The 17,969-nt window shown below is 36.7% G+C and overlaps 1 protein-coding gene across 15 annotated transcripts in view; it reads right to left on the bottom strand.

Moving 5' to 3' along the window:
• The window catches only part of MYBPC1 (myosin binding protein C, slow type), a 93,263-nt gene that overhangs the window by 32,120 nt on the left and 43,174 nt on the right, over window positions 1–17,969 (bottom strand). For all 15 annotated transcript variants that reach the window (XM_005664202.3, XM_021092690.1, XM_013998021.2 and 12 more), the window contains 9 exons: window positions 17,557–17,613; window positions 12,083–12,249; window positions 11,544–11,676; window positions 9,823–9,947; window positions 8,737–8,842; window positions 7,125–7,291; window positions 5,631–5,793; window positions 4,460–4,566; window positions 3,792–3,925 (listed from right to left, as the gene is read on the bottom strand). In XM_005664202.3, the coding sequence (XP_005664259.1) occupies window positions 3,792–3,925; window positions 4,460–4,566; window positions 5,631–5,793; window positions 7,125–7,291; window positions 8,737–8,842; window positions 9,823–9,947; window positions 11,544–11,676; window positions 12,083–12,249; window positions 17,557–17,613 (1,159 nt within the window). The remainder of the gene's footprint in view (window positions 1–3,791; window positions 3,926–4,459; window positions 4,567–5,630; window positions 5,794–7,124; window positions 7,292–8,736; window positions 8,843–9,822; window positions 9,948–11,543; window positions 11,677–12,082; window positions 12,250–17,556; window positions 17,614–17,969) is intronic.

Consider the following 17,969-nt stretch of genomic DNA (forward strand, 5'->3'; position numbering starts at 1 on the left):
ATGTACCATTTTGCATTTCCACCAGAAATGTATGAGAGTTGAATCATGCCATATCCTTGCCAGCATTTGGTATTGTCAATTTTTTAAATGGCTTGTAAAAATACCTATTTTTGGTCCAGTTTCTTTCACTCAGCATAATTATTTTGAGAGTCATCCAAATATATTGCAATATATTTCTAAATCATTCTTTTTTATTACAGAGTACTATATCCTTGTATGAATTTCCTATATTTTATTTACCCATTCACCATTGATGGAATTAGCCTTGTTTTTTAGCTTTTGAATAGTACAAATAAGGCTACTATGACCATTTGTGCTAGTAGTTTTTGTGTGTGTGTGTGTGGATTCCACTGGCTTTTCTGCATCAATGACTATGTCACCTGCAAATAAAGACAGTTCTACACCTTCCTTTCCAAAGTGGAGGTCTTTTATTTCTTTTTCTTGCTTGATTGCCTTGGCTAGAACCTCTAGTACAATGTTGAATAGACGTGGTGATGTTGGATTTTGTCAAACATTTTTCTATATCTATTGAGATGATCTTTTTTCCCCTCTGGTTTGTTAATGTGGTGGTTTATGTTACCTTATTTTAAAATGTTAAACCTACTTTTGCATTCCTGAGATAAACCCCATGTGGATATAATGTATTGTTCCTTTTATATGTTTTCAGATTTGATTTGCTAAATTTTGTTTAGAACTTTTTCATCTACGTTCATGAGTGATATTGGTTTGCAGCTTTCTTTTCTTGTTATGTCTTTTTTTTGGTTTTGCTACAAAGGTAATACTGGCCTTTGAGAATGTATTGTCCTATTTTCTTGTCTTCAACTTTCTGGAGGAGTCTGTGCTAAATTTCCTTCCTTCCTTCTTCCCTCCCTGTTTCTTCCTTTCTTTCTTCCTTCCTTCCCTCCCTTCTTTCTCTTTCTCTCTCTTTCTTTCTTTTGGCTTTTTAGGGCTGCACCTGAGTTATAACAAGAGTTCCCAGGCTATGGGTAGAATCAGAGCTACAGCTCCCAGTCTACACCACAGCCACAGCAAAGCAGGATCATCTCCAACCTATACCACAGTTCATGGCGATCCTGGATCCTTAACCCACTGAGCGAGGCCAGTGATTGAACCTGTGTCCTCATGGACACTAGTCAGGTTTGTTACCACTGAGCCACGACAGGAACGCCTACTATTTCTTTCTTAAATATTTGGTAGAACTCCTCAATAAAATCATTTAGATATGGAATTTTCTTTTCTTTTTCCATTTTTCTTTCTTTTCTTCTTCTTTTTATTTATTTATTTGCTTTTTAGGGCCACACCTGTGACATATGGAGGTTCCCAGACTAGGGGTCTACTTGGAGCTACAGCTGCCAGCCACAGCCACAGCAACACGGGGTCTGAGCCCTATCTGGAATCTATACCACAGCCCAAAGCAATGCCAGATCCCCAACCCACTGAGTGAAGCCTGGGATCAAACCTGCATCCTCATGGACACTAGTCAGATTTGTTTCCACTGTGACACAAGAACTCCCGGAATTTTTTCTTTTTAAAGATTTTAAACTACAAGTTTCATTTCTTTAATAGATATAAGGCTACTCCGTACTGATTTAATGGCATTTTGCAAATTCTGTTTTATGGTACATTCATAAATATTTTCCAATTTCTCTTGTGATTTCTTCTTTGATCCATGAGCTACTTAAAAATAAATTACTTAGTTTCTAAATATTTGGAAAATTTCCAAATCTTTCTGTTGTTGTTTTCTAACTAATTCCATTGTAGTCAGAAAGTATAACTTACATGACCTGAATCCTTTTATATTTATTGAAACTGATTTGTGGTCTATTTTGGTAAATTTTCCATGTGCATTTTATTTATTTTTTCTATTTTTTATTTTTTGGTCTTTTTGCCATTTCTTGGGCCGCTCCAGCAGCATATGTAGGTTCTCAGGCTAGGGGTCGAATTGGAGCTGTAGCCACCGGCCTACGCCAGAGCCACAGCAATGCAGGATCTGAGCCACATTTGCAACCTACACCACAGCTCACGGCAATGCCGGATCCTTAACCCACTGAGCAAGGCCAGGGATCGAACCTGCAACCTCATGGTTCCTAGTTGGATTCGTTGACCACTGAGCCACGATGGGAACTCCCTCATGTGCATTTAAAAATAATGCCCATTCTGCTTTGTTTAATAGGAGTGTTCTAAAATGTAAACTGCCATCAAGATGGTTAATAGTGTTTCTCAAACCTTGTATATCTTTATTGATTGCCTGTCTTATTCTATCAACTGTTGAGAGAAAAGTATTGAAATCTCTAATTTATCTTTTCTCTTTGTAACTCTATCATCTTTCTATTTGATTTCTATTTGTCTCAACTGTTTGTTTTGCCTCTTTTCCTGCCTTCTCTTGGTTTCACTATATATTTTTTTGTGATTCCACTGTATGTCTTTTTTTGGCCTATTAGCTATAACTCTTCGTTTTATTATTTTAGAGGTTCCTTTAGGGTTTATGTATAGTCTACCTTCATGTGGTATTATATTTCATGTACAGCAAAGAAACTTACAATAGCATATGTCCATTTCACTCCTTCCAATCCTTATTTCATTTCTCCCCTGTTGGCCTTATGTTTTCACTGTCATAAATTTTACTTATACGTAAGTTAGAAGCCCCACAGTGCATTGTTATTACTTTTATTTAAACAGTCAATTATCTTTTAAAGAGATTTAAATAATATGAAAAAATCCTATGTGTTTATCCACATAATTACCATTCTGACGCTCTCAGTTCTTTTGTGGACCTGTTCTCATCTTTGTATCATTTCCTTCTGACTTAAAGGCTTCTTTTAGCATTTCCTGTAGTGTGGGTCTGCTGGAGATTGCTTCTTTCAGCTTTTGTACATATGAAAATAATTTTATTTTGCCTTCATTTCTGAAAATTATTTTTATTGAGTATAGAATTCTAGGTTGACAGGTTTTTTTGTTTTTTTGTTTTCCTTTAAATGTTGCTCCACTGTCTTCTTACTTGCTTTGCTTCCAGAGAGATCTGCCTTTGTTCTTGTGGATTTCATGTGACCTTTTTTCTCTGCCTACTTGTAAGACTTTTTCTTAACCAAAAGTTTTGAGCAATTTTATTATGATGAGTCTTAGGGTCATTTTCTTTTTTCTCTTTTTTTTTTTCAGCCGCCCTGTGGCATATGGAATTTCTGGGCCAGGGATCAGATCCACATTTAACCCACTGTGCTGGGATGGGAATCAAATCTGCATCCTGGCACTGCAGAGAGGCCCCTGATCACACTGAGCTACAGCAAGATCTCTGAATGCTGTTTTCTCAATGCTCCTTGGGTTGGGGTGTTATTGAGCTTCTTGTATCTAAGATTTTATAGTTTTTTTTTAGGGCCACATTGTTGTCATTCACAGAGGCTTTTGTCATGCACCATTCGGTCACTTACTAATCATATTACCTTTTTTTAAAAATCTTCATATCACTCATAACTATCCACTCATTAATAAATAAATGACTTTATTTATTTAATGATTCATTGTCCATTTCTCTCCCACCTCATTTCCTGAAACCCATTAGAACAAAAGGTGGAATCTCATTTGCTACACATAACATTTATATGCATATAGTTACATAATAGTCAGATATATGAAAAGTAAATAAATTATTATTATATTTGCTTGAAAATCAGTGATCTTTCTTAATTAAAGGAATTACATCTTTACTGTACACTCATTTGCCTTCCTAATGGTGGGCAGGGAGTGGGATGGGCAGTGTGTGTGTGTGTGTGTGTGTGTGTGTGTATAGAACAAACCTTGTCTGCTCGGCTCCAAATGACTTTAGGAGGTGGTTCTCCACTGATGGGAATCTCTAGACGAAGCTTGTTTCCTGCAATTACTGTCACTGTATTGTCAGGACCGAGACCATCCAGGTTAATCCTAGGAGGATCTGGAATATTAACATGCCTTTGTTATCAGACAGTTATTTCCATGTGAATATCTGGGCTAGTACTGAGGGTTAAACAATGTTACTAACCAATATTTTACCTGATCAAAAAGGATGCAATAGTTGGTGCCTGGTTCCTTGAAAAACTACTTATATTCTAAGATTTCTCAAGAATCAACCATTATGATTAATTATTAATACTAATCCATGTACTTTTTCTTTAAATATATATTTTTTTCTTTTTAGGGCTGCATCCACACCATATGGAAGTTTGCAGGCTAAGGGTCAAATCAGAGTTACAGCTGCCAGCCTACACCACAGCAATGCCAGATGTGAGCTGCATCTGTGACCTACTGAGCAAGGTCAGGGATTGAACCAGCATCCTCATGGATACTAGTCAGGTTCACTACCACTGAGCTACAATGGGAACTCCTATCTACTTTTTCTTTAAATATCCTATTTTGAATATAATTTCAAGGTAAGCAAAACCAGAAAAACAAGGACACCACTCTGCACTGATTTCTTTTATCTACTCACCAATGACATGAACTTTGGCAGGCAAAGTAACAGAGTAGGCATCTGGTGCAAATACATAATCACCTTCATCCTCAGTGAGAGCATTGGCTATCACCAATTTGTGGATCCTAAGGAAATGAAAAAAACATATTTCTAAAACTTTGCAAGGATTTAGGACCCAAACTGGGGGGACACCTGATTTTATTTTATTACTTATTTAGTACATCCTGGAGAAAGAGTAAATAATGTGAAGCCTTAATCATTCGATTTACTAATTCACATTCAGTAGTTATTTTGGGCTTTATGAACTACCTCTACAAATACAGCCTGCATATTATATAGGAATCTCCTATGCTTTTTAAAAAATCTCACAGATTAAAAAAAGATTAGACGATAACAGCTCACTAATGCCATACTTTAAGATTCAAGTGATTACCAAGAATAACCTTGACTTTGGCTTTTTATACAAACCTAAGAGCAATAGATTTTTTTAAAAAATTGAGGTATAGTTGATGTACAATATTATATAAATTTCAGGCATTCAACAGAGTAACTCATAATTTCTAAAGGTTTTACTTCATCTATAGTTATTATAAAGTATCACCATAAGAGCAATAGTCCTTAACTTTATTAGCATCATGACCCAGTGAATATCTGGTGGACTCTGTGACTCCTCAATCTGGAGAAAAGCAAGTATTTTTGTATACACAGAATTCACTTACAACTTCAGAGGATTTACAGGGGCCCCTGCAGTTCATTCACAATCTCCTAAGAATCCACAGATCCAAGCTGCCTTACATCTTTCCTAGACTCTAGATTATTATGCAGCCCCTCAACAAATTGTGGAAAGGTCATGTACCTCTTATTGGTTAGGGACAGTTATCAAATTTGACTAGTTCCTCAACCAGAATTCAGTGTCATTCCTCTAACCTTGTGTCTATAAGGAAGACTCAGTCAGTGGGTTTTGAAATAACATAGCAGCTTACTGTAAGGTATGGGTGTAGCATTGCGGGTAGGACATGATGTACAACAGGCAAATCACATACTCTTGCTATTTGGAGAAAAGAGTGAGAAATAGATCCTCTCCCCATGACTACTCTCCAAACATCCTCACCAATTGTGTAACTTAGGAACTAGGAAGAAGTGAAGATGGGCACCAGTCCTCACTTAGGGATCACCCTAGCTTGCTTACCTTCCTTTGTGAATAATCTTTAGACGGTCAGTCTCCTGAACAGGTAGACTATTTTTAGTCCATTTTCCTGATATGTTTTCAGAGATTTCACATTTCAAGCAGATTTCTTTTCCAAGGTTTACAGTCTGATCAGTCAGAGGTGTCAATATCTTCAGAGGTTTTACTACAGAAATAATAGATGGTTATAAGTGACAAATTCCAACTCCAGACAGGTCAAGATGGTTTCATTTCACAATGGTACAATCAGTTTTGCTATAATAATTTTTTTTTTAGGGTCATACCTGTGGCATATGGAGGTTCCCAGGCTAGGGGTTGAATCAGAGCTACAGCTGCCAGCCTATGCCTCAGCCACAGCAATGCCAGATCCGAGCTGGGTCTGCAACCTACACCACAGCTCACAGCAATGCTGGATCTTTAACCCAATGAGTAAGGCCAAGAATCAAACCTGCATCCTCAAGGGTGCTAGTAAGATTCATTTCTGCTGAGCCATAATGGGAACTCCCGACTGTAATTGTTTTAAATGGATAAAAATATCAGAGAAGGATCTGCCTATGCTTGAAAAAAACTTTTTTGATATTATACTCAAATGACTACCATTCCCCAAAACATAAGGAGTATACCGAGATTATTTCCAAATAATTCGATGATCATATGAATCACACCCAGACTAAGAAAGAAGTAAAGAAGTGGTATTTCTGCTCTGCATTTCTTATTAATCTTCTTGTGAAATTTGCTATTCTAACTTTCATGGCTAACTGGAGGTGACAGACTCTGCCGCTAAGAACTGACTATCACCAGGGGGCCTTGGGGAAGAACATGCCTTCCCTCACGCTGCTGAAGAATATCCGCAAACTCGCCCTTACAGTCTTCTCAGCTGAAGACCATTATTTTGAGTAACTCCTCACTCCAAATTGTAGAATGCTGAATGTTTAATGAATAGATAGTAAGTTCATCTATGGATTAAGGAAACAGGATATCAGGATTTGATATCATATCTAAGTATTTATCAACCATTTATATGGTTTGAGGATTAAAATATCTCTTAACCATTTGGATAACTCTGTGGCAGGTGATTTTTATACTTCCTTCCCAATACTGATATTCTACATTTTTTTTAATGGCTGCTCCCACAGCATATGGAACTTCTTGGACCAGGGATTGAACCCAGTGTAGCTGTGGCAATGTTGTATTCTTAGCCCACTGTGCTGTGCTAGGGACTGAACCCTCACCTCTGCAGCAAACCAAACCACTACAGTTGGATTCTTAACCCACTTGGGCCACAGCAGGAACTCCTGGTATTCTACTATTAAATTGAGTAGTAGGTTCTTTTCTCAGAGACCCTGATGGATATGACACAGACACTCAACTAGAATGGAATCTAACGTCACATGTTTAAAACTGTCACAAGTAGAAATCGGATAGATTGAGTTGAATGAACAAATGCAACACCACTAGGAAAACCACCTGGAAGACATCCAAGGAAGTCTTACTTACAGTCAACACTAAGTTTAGCAGATGACTGTCCTCCTGTTGTCATTACAGAATATTCTGCAGTATCAGCCTTTGTTGCTCCTTCTATGATCAAGATGTGTTTCTTGCCATCAACTTTAATTCGGTATCTTGATTTTGGACCAGGGATAATTTCCTCACCATTCTTAAACCTGAGTTAAAATATATTATGGAAAAAGTTTTATAAAAGACTCTTCAGGATACAGATACCAAACATTCAAAGACTCTTTGCTGAATTAAAGCACTTATGAATCAATCTATCAGTGGCCTAATACTGGGCAAGCATTTCCTGAAAAATTACATTAAAAATGTAAGCCCCCTCCTGGGAGTTCCCGTCATGGCGCAGTGGTTAATGAATCTGACTAGGAACCATGAGGTTGCAGGTTCAATCCCTAACCTTGCTCAGTGGATTAAGGATCCGGCGTTGCCATGAGCTGTGGTGTAGGTAGAAGACTCCCGGCTCAGATCCCGCATTGCTGTGGCTCTGGTATAGGCTGGTGGCTACAGCTCTGATTAGACCCCTAGCCTGGGAACCTCCATATGCCGTGAGAGCAGCCCAAGAAATGGCAAAAAGACAAAAAATAAAAAAAAATAAGCCCCCTCTTTCCGTTCAAGATCAATCAGATAAAGATACTAAGAGTGGGTATTATCCACGTCTGGGCTCTTGACACACACAAGTAAGAATAACATTTTAATACATTGGAAAGATAGCCAAGATTCTAGATTAGAATGAACAATCTATTCTGTACCAATTACTAGAGATTCCTGTGGCATAATTTACTATATTTCTCAAAAAAGTATTTCATTTTTAAGATTCTGGGTCTTCTAGTCTTTACCCCCCCCCCCCCACTTTTTAGGGCTGCACCCATGGCATATGGAAGTTCCCAGACTAGGGGTTGAATTGGACCTGCAGCTGCCGGACTATACCACAGCCACAGCAACGCTGGATCCAAGCTGCGACTGTGACCTACACCAAAGCTCACAGCAACGCCAGATCCTTAACCCAGTGAGCGAGGCCAGGGATTGAGCCAGCTTCCTCATGGATCCTAGTTGGATTCACTTCCGCTGAGCCACAACAGGAATGCTTGGAGTCTTCTAGTCTTTAATTTTGAAGTTATTTGCAGAGAACTTGAGAAAACACTTCCCATCAGATTAAAAAATGCTTTTTATTAAAAAAATTTTTTTAAGTAATTGGTAATTCTCAGTCTAAAATATTTTCTTGAGATACGGTAACAATAAAGTGACTAGTAATAAAATGAAAACAATTTTTCCATGTAACTTGTCAGTATGGTATAGTAAGAGTAAGCATGGTATAGAGCACCCATGGACTTTGGAGTTAAATAGACCTGGGGAACCCTGAGCCATCCCTTTACTCGTAAGTGCCTGCTTCCCTATATCCCTACCAAGACAGATTTCTGGACATTTCTCAGTTTTCATTTTCACAGTATCTTGATAAAGCTTTAGTTATAATTGCTAGTAACACGAGTGAAGGTGAGTTTCTTTTCATATGTGCAAAAGCAATTTCCTATTCTCCAAGCTATGAAGGGCCCTTTCTTTCGTCTATTAAAAATGGACAGACCTCAGGAAAGCTATTTACCATTTTACGTTGGCATCATCTTCAGACACCTCACATTCTAATTCCACTCTCTCTCCACAGTAAGCTTTTGTATCTTCCAGCTGTTTGGTCACCATAACTGGAGGCTCTAGCATGGAAAAAAAAAAGGAGGGGGGGAATCAGAATTATTAAATGTCCAAAAACCTGTCTCCTGACCTTAGGTTTTTTCATAGATGAAAACCCAACAATAAGAAAATATCATTTATCATAGTGCTGCGGTTAGATGGTGGTATGTAGCAGGTTTTTTTGTTTTTAATGACATCTCATGGCAAAATAAATAGCTGGTAAGTTTTTTTCCACTTTCTAAGAACTCTTCAAATCTAATAACTTATGGTTTTAGAGAGCAGAAAAAAATGTACCAATTATCATTCCTTTGGCAGATAAAATACCAGATGGTAGACATTTCTGGTGAAGGAGAACCTATCACACAAAAATTCTTTGATTGTGGTTCTAGCTGGACAGATGACAGAGATTAAGGAGTTGTCATTTAAACATTTTTTTCCATTGAAATATAGTTGATGTATATAAAATCACATAGTTGCCTTAATCACAGGTCCTCATAAGGAAAATAAGAGATTCATGGCCTCACTGACACCTTCTAGGTCTTTTCACCGTGTCTTAGTAAATGACGATCTTCCACACTCTTGGTGCCCTTAACTAATGAAGCTGTTTCTCGGGAAATCTATTTGTGACCAGCTTAGTGTGTAGAATGAGGATTATCCTGTACACTTTGCTGGGTTTCAGAAACTAGAACTAGAACAACTGCACTGCAAATACTGCTTGCTTGACCCAAACCACAAGGCATTTTTACTCAGCAGTTTTGTCCTCCCCTCCTCTTTTCTAGTCTTCAACAAACCTGGCAATTAATTAGGATGTACAATAACTGCCAGTGTAGAGATGCTTCAACACGGAGCATGTAACACCCAAACTAAAGCATTTCTAGATGTACTACGGTCTCTGTGCTGGAGCCCAAGTGAAGCTCATCTCATCACTTCCATTTGGATTATTACCCTGGAGAGAAGGAGAGCCAATGGCTCTTGATGTTTACAATAGGAGATTTCACCTTACCTCTTACAAAGAGCTCAGTGGAACATTTCTCATCACCAGCTGTCACATAATACTCTGAATCATCTGTTAGCCCACAGTTATTGATAAACATGATTCTTTCACATCCTTTATGTTCAAAGATGTATCTATTTTAAATAGGAAGGAGATAAACAGAGTCCATGAATTTGATTTTATTCTTTTTCTTTACTGAAACCAAATTTGGCTTATAATTCAGTCACATTTGAAAGTCAGAAATAATTTTGCTCTGCCCTTTGATACGTAGCCATAGCTTACACAGTTTAATAAACATCAAACATGAAACCAATTTCTATCTTTTAACATATAATATATATGGATATTTACACATAATATTTAATTTATATCATTTTCTTTTATATAATGTTTTTCATTTCAAATATAAATCATTACTTCCATATTTGCCATTGAAACAACTTTTGACCTACTGCTAGAAGTTAGGGTTGGCTAAGGTTTTTAACGCTGTACAATTTAAAAAATGATCAATGTATCTACTTTATAGAAGGACAGACAGTTGATCTTTTCCATTGATTCACTGACTTCACTCCTGCCTAGCCCAGTGATAGAGATTTAAGGGGGGAATAAACGATTATACAATTTAAGCAAGAATATGAATTTAATCACTGATACAATTTCTACCGAATCTGATATTCTCTTATATGAGCTTAAGGCTAGTGTTATAGTTAACATCAACTAAGAAAGGGCTTGAATGTCTGGAAACAAAAAACTAGAAGCCAAGAAGACTGCAAGTTTGATTATTTGTGACCTAGATCATGGATAAGTATTTTAGGGCCTTAGAAGAGACTAAAGAAAAAGTTCTCATTAGGGAAATTCTCAAACTGAAGATTTCAAGAACAAAACACTAAACAACATTTTCTAAATAAAGATAATCAAACAGAATTATGTTTTTGATAAATTTGGGCCACCTTCAAGAGATTCTTACCAGATATTAAACATTATCACAAAGTCGCTTTGAGAGCATGACCACATTAAAAAATTGGAAACCACATAACTGTACTACAGAAGTGACAGACTTTTCAAGATTAAAATCTTTTATAAATATGTACGTATCAACTACAACAGAAAAAAATAAAAACCTTTTAAAAAGACAAAAAAAAAAAAGAGAAAAAAAAAGCACATGGCTCCTGTTAAGTTAAAAATACACATATTGGAGTTGAAAATCTCTTGGGCTGAGCAGGATCTCTATAAAGTTGTTTCATAATAGACAGGCAATACCATCGGATATCAGGGATTAGTCTGTCTCCTCATTTGGGCCAAAAAAACAATAAAACACAGGCTTTAGATGCTGTTCTGGAAAAACAAGTTATCTAATTATAAAGTGTGATTTCTAGCTGGTATATCAAATACGCAACTCAAACTGTTTTTTTCAAAATTTCATTCTAAAAACATTGGGAGAAGTTTCGCTCTGAAATAACCACCTATATATAATCTATATTGACACAAAACTATAACTGGGAATCACCTGAAATAATTTTTATAGAATTAAAACCCCAAACAGGGTTTAATTTCTATAGTCCTATAATTTTGATGGTTCCAAAATACATGAAAAATTTTTACTGTCCCACCATATGATTTTGCAACATACAGGTGTATGCAAAAAAAAAGTGCTTTTAGGCATAGAACATTAAGTCAAACTGCTTTTTGATTTCTATAGTTACCACTGATAACTTGCAAATCCCACTTACTTTGTACTGGGTCGAATTTCTTGACCATTTTTATACCATTTCACCTCCAATTTTGGATCTGCCAGTTCCACAGCAAATCTTACCCTGCCTCCTTTATCAACCTGATAAGCAGGATCAAGAATTTTTGAAAAAGCTGGTAGAGAGAAGGAGCAAAACTATGTTAATACATGCTATGAATTTAAATAGTCAATAGATGTATGAGAAGCTAAAACTAAATATAAAAAATTGAGACCGAAGAGGAAAAAATTAGGCAGCTTCCAAATCATCCCTTATATTTTAGAAGTGTGTGTTGATTTATATTAAAAAAAAAATAAGACAATTTAAAAATGTAAAGAAAATCCTTAAATCTTGAGCAGCTGTCCGAGTGGCAGGAAGTCACTTCACCTGAAGCCAAGTTAACCCAGAGAGGCGTAACCCCCGCAAATTCCACCACAACCCACCAGTGACTGTGGAGTGGGATTTACCGTAGGGGTTTTCACCCTCCTGGAACTCTGCAACCCTCCCCCCCCCGCGCAGGCCCCTCCCCCGGGTTTGCTCACCAGCGCTCTTCTTCTCCACTCTGCGCATGCGCTTGAGCCGCTTGAGCATCCCACGCAGATCAGTGATGCCGTACTGGAAGGCGATCCTCTCGTACTCGTTGGGGTTCGCATTCTTCAGCAGCTCCCATACATCGACCTCAGGTTCTTCCTCCTGCTGCTTCACCTCTCTAAGCGGGGAGAACCATTACCTAGTTTAGTAGGTGCCCACTGGTCCTTGAAGATAAGGAAGGTCGGAGTGTGATACTGAATTTTAGCTTCTGTGATAAAAGCTCTGTTTAAAGCCTGAATACTCAAAGCCGAGACGAAAGTCAACTTTGCTTGAAGTCTCAGGGAAAGTTCCAGATGGTTAAAGAGCAGATACGTGCACTTATATTAATATTCTTGTTTTTCTAGTTAAAAACGCAATATTAGGAGGAGGGCAGGCTATCAGGAAATATCCAGAAGCTATTGTTATTCATTTCTAACTGGAAAATCTAAATAGAAGGTGAGATTTTTTTGAGGAACTTGAGATCAATTTTCATCAAGAACATGAATATTGAAAACTAGAAGACTTGAGATAGTGACCTATGAAAGAAAAATGCTCTCTTTCAAGCTTTGTTGGTGTGCATATTTGCTAGCTATATCGAGAGATGCTACAAATACATTATTTCGAATCTTTCTTTCCCCACTGTTAGTAAATGTGCACGTTATTTTTTCTTTTTTAATACAAAAAATATTTGAAACTGTGACTCAGAGTGGTTTTTTTTTTTGGTTTTGGTTTTGTTTTTCATTTGATTTTTGTGGATATATATTCTTTTTAAAAGAAAACTATTTTTTCCCTAAACTGTCAAAGCAAAAAGAGAATGAGACCGAAAATTCTTTCATATTTCATCCTAAAGTACTGTTCTGAACCTGTTTGGAAGCAAGTTGGCTAGGAATCATAAAAATATAAATGTGAAACTATAAAGCAAGTCACTCGACTTTCATGAACAAGGTGAGGATATCGTCTTAGTGTAATTAAAAAATCATGACTAAATTTTGATCACCAACAAAAGAACATAATAAAGAATATATGTAACTAATATGTATATGTGATTTAAAGTGCATACACCTTCCTGTCCCTATTTAATTTTATTTTTTATTTTTGGACGTGCCTACAGCATGCAGAAGTTCCAGAGCCGAGGATCAAACCTGTGCCACAGCTATAACCAGAGCTACAGTGGTGACAATGCTGGATCCTTAACCCATTAAGCCATGAGAGAACTCCATTTGTCCTTATTTTAAAACCAAATAATGAAACAAAACTCAGGAATAAATAGTCTTTAGGGAGAGCCTATAATTTAAATTGATTTCCTTCACTAGCTTAATTTGTTGTGTTTAACTTTAGTTAACTGTTTTCATCAGTTTAATTTGGAAATATTATAGTGACTACTTACTGTGAATAATGCTGGTTTGGATGTGATTTTCCAGGAAAACTGGTCAACACATCTCAAACATCACAGTGTGAACACAGATTCATGCTATTGAGTTAACAAGTAATGGGCTACCTATGTTTGCATTGTCATGTTAATTACATCTGTTTCAGAATTTCTTGAGGAAATACTAGGTTGTAATCATAGGGAAGAGGAGGAGACTATAAATATGAACATAGAGTTTAGAGTGGCATTAAGCAAGGATGACTTCTGCATATCTAGTTTCCATTGTTAGGTAAGTCTTTTGCCCAGTAAAGAAGGATGCTGAGGCAAATCTGAAAAATGGAAGGAAGTGACAGATCCTTGGTCATCAGTAACCTTTGTGAAGGACTAGCAACGCCATTAGGCAAATGTGTCTTCAAAAAACTCAAGACACAACTATCATCTTCATTTCACTGAAATGATAACTACACACTCTGTTAACACAAAGAAATTGAGAAAGCTTAAGAATATTGTCCTAAACTTGGAATATTGTTAATAATTTGCCCAATCTACTGCCTGAAAGCAGCCTAAATTTCAAATACATTTAAATATGTTGTAGGAAGTCTTGGAGAATTGCAGTTAAAATGTGTATGTAGATATGCATATATGTATATCCTCTCTGTGGGTCTTTCCTCCATCCACTACATCAGTGCTCCATTTTTGTCACATTCTAGTCTAATATAGTCCCCAAATTGTACAATTATGCCATATGACACTGTGTTCAATTTGTATTTCAGCCAAGAAGAATTACATATCCATTTCAAATATCCTCCTGAAATGGGTGAAGAAAAAATGAAAGATATCAAACTAGATTAAAACAGCTAATAAGAGGCACAAATCAAACATGGAGACATAGCTAGACCCATGAGGTGAATGTTTATACAAAAGAAGCCAGTAATAAAGGTCATCCTTTTTAGTGTGACTTCTTAAGTCAGGTTTGTTGGTAGATTCATAAACTGTCATTCTCACTTCTTTTATTTTTATTTTTAGGTTAAAACACCAAAATACACCCCACTCTGCCAAGTCTTTCATCTTATCAAATTTTGTATACAGACACCAAGGACCTCTTTCCGATTCCTTCCTTTCCTCCCCGTCATTTCACTGAATCATAAATTGTAGGAAGTATTCGTCCTTTTGCATTGGGATGTGAGATCAAAGTTTCCACCTGTAGCATTTCCTAAAATCATCCAGAACATATCTTTACTTACCATGGTGGCTGCACATGACCCTATCTGCATGGCTACATTAAATTCCAGTAGGCGGAAAAAAAATGTTTATTTGAAATATCCTGGCTTTGTTCAGGGCAGGGAGATCTTTTGTTGTATACAGATGTTGGTCATAATGCTGTTTACTCTCATAGAGATTTTGTCACACACTCTTGGAGGAGTAGGAATGGTAACCCCATGTCATTACCACAATGAAAACATGCAATTCACAAATTAGTAGGAAAACACAATGATTCAGATTATACTGGTGGATTAGTACATAGTAAATGAATATAGCTTTATGTTAAAAAATCTAATTATGAGTGCAAATCATAATTAGGGGATGTAAAGAAAATGAGAACAGGCGACATGGCTGCCCATTTTTTTTTTCTAGTAATTTTTTTCTTAAGTCGTTTTGAGCATTAATTAGATTTCTTTTCCTCTCCAAAATACTGGTAGACTTAGTCTGTTCTTGTTTTCTTTGTCCTTTTAAATCAGACATGGCATTTAATAATCTACTGTATCACATTTTTGTTGATTGATGTGTATGTTAGGTGTATTTTGTCTCTTTACTAATATAAGCTCTTTAAAGGAAAATGTCACATTTTGGGGGGAAGTGGATATTTGACACCTGTATGAACCAGGCCTTTTATATTTAATTAATTCTCACAATAATGCTCTTATGTAACTTTTATTCTCAGTATTTACAGATGTGGAAAACAAGTCTCAGAGAGGACATGTAATTTGACAAGAGTCATGTAACTGGTAAATGGGAGAGTTAAGACTCAAACCCATGTTTTAACCACTACCTTTTCCTTGCCACAAATATGTATTTATCCCTTCCTATGTGTCAGGCACTGGAAGGCACTGTATTTCTTTTCCTCACATCACCGAATTTTACATTCTATGCAAAGAAAGCATTTGGTACTTTCCTGGTTGAGTAAATGACTGCAGGAAAAAAAACAAAACAAATCTGTCTCATCTCCCTAAAGTTTCAATTCCTATTATCAACTGAGGCAGCTACTTCTTTTGTTGTTCTTTGGCCGCCCTACAGCACATGGAGTTCCCAGGCCAGGGAATGGATCTGAGCCACAAGTGCGACCGAAGCCGCAGCTGCAGCAACACCGGATGTGCCGGTCTGGGGTGGCAGGGGAGCGGGTGTTGAACCTGCGTCCCAGTGCTCCCAGGACACTGCCTCGGATCCCATTGTGCCACAGCGGGAACTTTGAGGCACCTACTTCTGAAGCAGATTCAGAGTGGCTTTTCTTGCGTGGAGTCACAGGCTATGTGCTCAGGAAAGGGAAATTTGGATTGAAGTCCCTGCCCTGCCCCTAACTAGCTGTGTGACTTGGGGTAAGTTGTTCAACTTCTCTGGTCTTTGGTCTCATCCATAGAACAGGGAAGAGTGAGGCTCACTTAAGGTCACTTCATATACTATTGCTTTAAATACATTTGGGGAATTAACGAATATTATTCAGACTAATGATTTATTTGAAGTATCCGGAAGAGGAAAGATGTTTTTGATACTGCCAAAGTCTACTGATTGGATAATATCCATTTGATTATTAATAAATGGAACCTGTTAATATTTATGCTCTCAACCTAAATATTTAGAGCTGGGGTGAATTTTTCATTCATAGGGACTTGAGTAAAGGCATCCATCTAAACTGAGAATGAACACAAGCCCACTTATTACTATTTGTAATTTGTTGTGAAGCATATCTATACTTATGTTACTGTAGTAACCAGAGAAAGAGGTAAAAATAATGAAAAATGAACCTAAAATGCTAAATGAAAAGTGGTATCAATATTATATACCATTAATTTAGAATTGTAGTTTTACTGTTTATTTACAAGTTTGGGAGATAAGCACAATACTGGCAGAAGTCATTTTCTTTTTGTTGCTTCTGTATTACAGTGAGTATCTAGATGTATACATCTTTATATGTATAATCACATATATATAGACCGCATTTATGATGATGTGTATGTATATATGTGGGCAGAAATTCTAGAAAATTGTTGTGTACTAAATATCCATAATGAAACTCTATATATTTTGAGAGAGTACCAAGTTAAGAGAGTGTGAGTGGTAATACTAAATACATATCCATTTTATTGCTATATTTTCTCTCTTCTAAAATGTACATTTTTGACATTTTAAACACCTCTGAAGTAAGGATGTGCTTTATATGTCAATAGTTTGTCATAATAAACTATTTGGAGAAATTTTTTTCATTGCTTAGTGATTTATAAAATACAGGTATATATTAATGTGAATGATGTCACATTTGATGAAATACAGTAAATCATCAATACAGTATATTAGTCTACCTTTTTAAAAATGTGCATGTATATATATATATACACACACATATAAACACACACACACATATACCTGAAGAGACTATACCAAAATTGTGAAATTGACTTTTCAGTCAAATATCAAAAGCAGAAGAAAAAAAGGCTTTAGTTATTCAATTATGACAATGCATCATGATTGAAATAATAGAAATCATGAGAGAAATCTCAGGCATCTAGGTATTCAAGTCTTCTGTCTCAGTTTTCAAATTTCCTCATCCCCAACTAAGAAAATATGTGAAGACTCAGGAAACAGTTATGAAGAGAGTAAAAGCATCAGCTAAAATCTTGAACAGATTAGTATGCAGTTGTTTCTCTCTTTTTTAGTTGACTCTGTTAGGGTATTCCATAAGCCAAACACATTTTAGGAGATGAGAACATCTTTGACAAACATCCACTTTAAACTTGACTTCTCTGAGTGGGTATCTAAAATAGTTCCAGGCCAAAGCGCCTCACTCCATCACTGGGTTCTCACCTACGTTTCAGGAGACCACTAAAGTCAAGTTCCCCTGCATCGTCTTGACCGTCTCCACTGTCATTGACAAAAGAAAAGCAAATCTTGGTTTAAGGCTGAGGCACATACAAAACAGTTTCCCCCAAACACTCTACGTATAACGTATATGCAATTTTGTACCAGCACACAAGTCATGGGACTGAATCAACACAAACGATTTCTTTTCACACAAGTGACATTTTACGTTTTGGAGTATGTACTTGTGGAAAAGTAAACCCCAGGAGCTTGTGTTACTCTGATTTCAGAAGACATATTTTTGTGGATTGCATATATAAAACTGCTTGGATTTGTGTTAAACAGAGTAACACAAATGCACTTAAGCCAAGCAACACAAAGTACTTTGTTTTTGCAAGTTGGGGGCTCTAGAAACATAC

This window comes from Sus scrofa, chromosome 5, assembly GCF_000003025.6.
Source record: "Sus scrofa isolate TJ Tabasco breed Duroc chromosome 5, Sscrofa11.1, whole genome shotgun sequence".
NCBI classification, from domain to species: domain Eukaryota; kingdom Metazoa; phylum Chordata; class Mammalia; order Artiodactyla; family Suidae; genus Sus; species Sus scrofa.